We start from the raw sequence: 3,978 nt of genomic DNA on the forward strand, positions 1-3,978 counted from the left end.
AAAAAAAAACAATCATTGTGAGAATTTTTCATTGTAGACCGTTCGAGGACGATTGCGTTCTGCATTGCCTCGCGGTTATATTACACCACTTCATCGTATCTGCTTCAGATAGTCCGTGGTACGAACTATGTGGCGACTGGTTTTTATGTTGACCTTGGTCAGCGTAGCCTTGGTAGCATCGTTGCCAGCGGCACAGCAGGACAGCGGTAGCCTCGACAGTCTCATCGACCAGACTTTTCCCGAAACCAAGACGACCCCTCAATCGGTGCCTCAGATAGACGGCGATATTGACAGCCTGATCAATGACGTCTTCAAGAGCGGAAACATCACCACCACTACGCCGAAAAATCTCTATCTCGGCACGCAAAATACACCGCCCCCGAAACTCGACAATTGCGAATGCGTGCCCTACTATCAGTGCAAGGAAGGCAAGATCCTGGACAACGGGATCGGTATCATCGATATCAGGTTCGGTGCTGATGATAACAAGTCCCAGGGGTGAGTTTATTGACCAAAGATCGAAGTCTCGGCCGGTTCTCTACCGGCGGATGGATTGCGGCATGCTGTGAAATTTTTTCGACGTGTACGAAATTTGCCGAATAACGACGCAGTAAGATCAAGGTCGGAAAACTTTAATAACAATTATGGTTTTGGTATTCCCGATAATGACTAGTATTACATTCTCTTATTCTCAAATTTATTTACATTGATTTCCCGGGTTTTAGTTAAATTTGGTAATGGTATCCTATAATTATAACATTATCTTTTCATTATCCAGATATATGTAGATATGTAGATAAATGTAGTATAAATATATATAGTATTATAAATTTTAATATCTTATTTATAGTTAACTGTACTAAATGCATTTATTATCAGTTAATATTATTTATATATATAAGTATTTGACTTAAAAATACTTATTTCAATTAAAAAAATGATAACCAACTATTAATAATAATAATTATTATTATTTTCTGTTTTATATAAAGTAATAATAGAACAATATTATAAAAATATTTAACTTCCTTTCTTAATAATTTGTAGCAAATATATTATCTTTTATTATGTGAAGATGTTTTTAGATAATGTTTTTAAAAAGCGTAACTTTTTGTTACAAATTCCTTTGTAAATTGACAAAAAACATCTATATTATTTATCATTATACTTGCATCTTTATAATGTACAATATAGTCATCGAATGCGTTTATAGCATGATAGTTACAACAAATAGTTTGAGTCATACACGGAGGATGATTACGTTAGAAGGAAAGCGGAAGTAATAGTGCGTCAATATTGCTGAACTAGAAACGGTTTACGATTTCTTTTGTTATACATGTACAGTGCTCAGCTCTCGACACAATGCTGTGCATTCATAAATGACAACGTAATTAAACATATTCTACGCGGCGATTGCTTATCGAGGGCACAATGTTAAAAAAACTGGCTCTCTAATTATTATAATTGTGAGTAATCGAAGTATCATTTAATTATAGTAGTTGAAATTGCAGAATTAAAGAAAAATATAACTCTGAAATATTTACAATATCACACACGGTATCACGGTCATCATTAATTGTTTACTGGCGCCGTTTGCAATTAGCTAAAAATGTTCTCCGTGCGTGACTGAGCAAGATGGAAATGTCTGCATGTATGTACATACAGACATTTCCATCTTGCTAATTTATAGTGAATACTATGATTAATTATAAAAAAATCAAGTGCGCTGTGGTTTTGAGTTTCAAACTGACTATTTATTTTAAGCATGTCATCTCTAAACGTACTATGTACGCCGCATGAGACTATCTTTGGGAAATAAAATCCTCCTCTCTAGAACTGCTAATAAATAATAATTTCCATTGTTAATTTAAGCACATATAATTTCCATTCGATAAGCAATTAAATCGTACAGAAAAGAAACTATTGACAAACATAGAGAATTGCTCATTTTTCATAATTTCTCTTATATATCAATATATATAAAATGATGGTGTAATATTCTTACAACTTAGCAACTGTCTAATATTTAAATCGTTTTATGTCACGAAATTTTGAACCTGCAATCTTTTAATATACAAACATAATTTAATAAATTTTCGTTATTAGCGAAATAAAAAAACATTTTATTCAAAGGTCCAAAATTTAAAAAAATAGAAACAATATGTTTTATTGATCTCTCTCTTTCTCTCTTTCAGATATTCATTGAAACTCTTTTAGAGATGCTTTTCAGACTTTTCTGTTACTTGCTTATTTAGATGCGAATAAATGACGCGTCGCTATTCGTAGTATAAAATTAATCAATAATGAGAATAATCGATCGTGACGTTTTCACAATTATTTGGTTGGATATTTAGAGCTCTTGGACCATGCGAGAATTATTTGGACGTTTGTTGCAAACCGCCGGATCGACAGGCACCATCCACGCCGCGACCGAACGATAGAATCGGATGTGGACAACGACATGCTGAAGGAGTTGGTTTTAGGATCACCGGCCAGACCGATAACGAGGCCCAGTTCGGCGAGTTTCCGTGGATGGTGGCTATCTTGAAAGAAGAGGCCATCGGCGAAAACGGCCAAAAATTGAATGTTTATCAATGCGGCGGTGCACTTATCCACCGACAAGCCGTTCTCACTGCGGCTCATTGCGTTAATGGGTCAGTATTCGACTTGTTATAAATATTGTTATGATAGCAAATGACAACGTCATATTTGATAACCTTAGTTAGCAAAATGTTAAGATTATCTATTCTTCAATCGTGGTCTCGAACAAGATAGTTTTAAATGAGATAGAAGGAAATACAATCAACCGCAACTGGCGTCGCGTTAACGCAATTGAATGAGTGAATATGAATTAATTTAGGACACACAGATATTACAAATCTTTTTGAAAAATCTTTCGATTTGGCAAGAGAATATATTCGACTATGTCGAGAATTACAATAGAGTATTACTTCAAAATAAGTCTTGTCTCAAATATACGAATGAAAGTATAGAAATAAGTGTTATTTCGAGTACGAAAATAAGAACAAGATCTTAACATTTTGCATCTTGCTCTTTCTTCGTTATTTTCTCTAATTTAACAATACATTTCGATCAACAGAAAACAGCCAAACGAACTCAAAGTCCGCGCGGGAGAATGGGACACGCAGACGAAGAACGAGATCTACCCGCATCAGGACCGCGACGTCGAAAAAGTCGTGGTTCACGAGAGCTATCATTCCGGCGCACTTTACAACGATTACGCTATACTGATCTTGAAAAGCCCGGTCGAGTACGCGGAGAATGTAGATATCGTCTGTCTACCAGAAGTGGACACGAATTTTGACGGATCCAGATGTTTCGCCAGTGGATGGGGAAAAGACGTATTCGGTAAGCAATATGCAAAAGTACAAAAAAGAACGAATATCCATTGATTAAACGTCTTAATATGTCTTTAACACGAGACAATAATTGAAACGATAACTGATCATTTATATATATATATATTTCAATCATTAATGTACATATGTGTTTTGCGCTATTATTGGTCATAATCCGAGCGGTTAATTGAAATTCTCTACAATCTTCAACAAATTTTAATTTACAAGTGTATACAAATCAAAAAATATAATAGTATTTTGTCTCTCTGTCATATATTTTTAAATATGTGATTATGTTAATTTTGTTAATGAGACACAAAGATAAGTATAATTAATTATAACGGTTTATTATATATATATATATATAAGACCAATAATAGCGCAAAACACATATATACATTAATGATCGAAAAACTAAATTCTAGATTAGTGCAAGATGATATAGTAATCTTATTTGCTGATATTTAATTATAGGCAAAGAGGGACGTTATCAAGTGATCTTGAAGAGAGTGGAACTTCCTGTGGTAACAAGTGAAACATGCCAAAGTATTATGCGTACCACTAGACTAGGAAATTATTTTGTTTTGGATAAAAGTTTCATCTGCGCAGGTGGAGAAGT

General features: G+C 34.2%; 1 protein-coding gene across 1 annotated transcript in view; it reads left to right on the plus strand.

The window, feature by feature from the left end:
* The window catches only part of LOC115237890 (phenoloxidase-activating factor 2-like), an 11,040-nt gene that overhangs the window by 4,998 nt on the left and 2,064 nt on the right, over window positions 1–3,978 (plus strand). The window contains exons 2-5 of the mRNA XM_029811254.1: window positions 109–498; window positions 2,355–2,654; window positions 3,101–3,369; window positions 3,834–3,978. The exon at window positions 3,834–3,978 is cut by the window's right edge and continues 1 nt beyond it. Coding sequence (XP_029667114.1) covers window positions 128–498; window positions 2,355–2,654; window positions 3,101–3,369; window positions 3,834–3,978 — 1,085 coding nt within the window. The 5' untranslated portion in view covers window positions 109–127. The remainder of the gene's footprint in view (window positions 1–108; window positions 499–2,354; window positions 2,655–3,100; window positions 3,370–3,833) is intronic.

Source organism: Formica exsecta, unplaced genomic scaffold, assembly GCF_003651465.1.
Source record: "Formica exsecta isolate Colony F162 unplaced genomic scaffold, ASM365146v1 scaffold314, whole genome shotgun sequence".
Classification (NCBI taxonomy): domain Eukaryota; kingdom Metazoa; phylum Arthropoda; class Insecta; order Hymenoptera; family Formicidae; genus Formica; species Formica exsecta.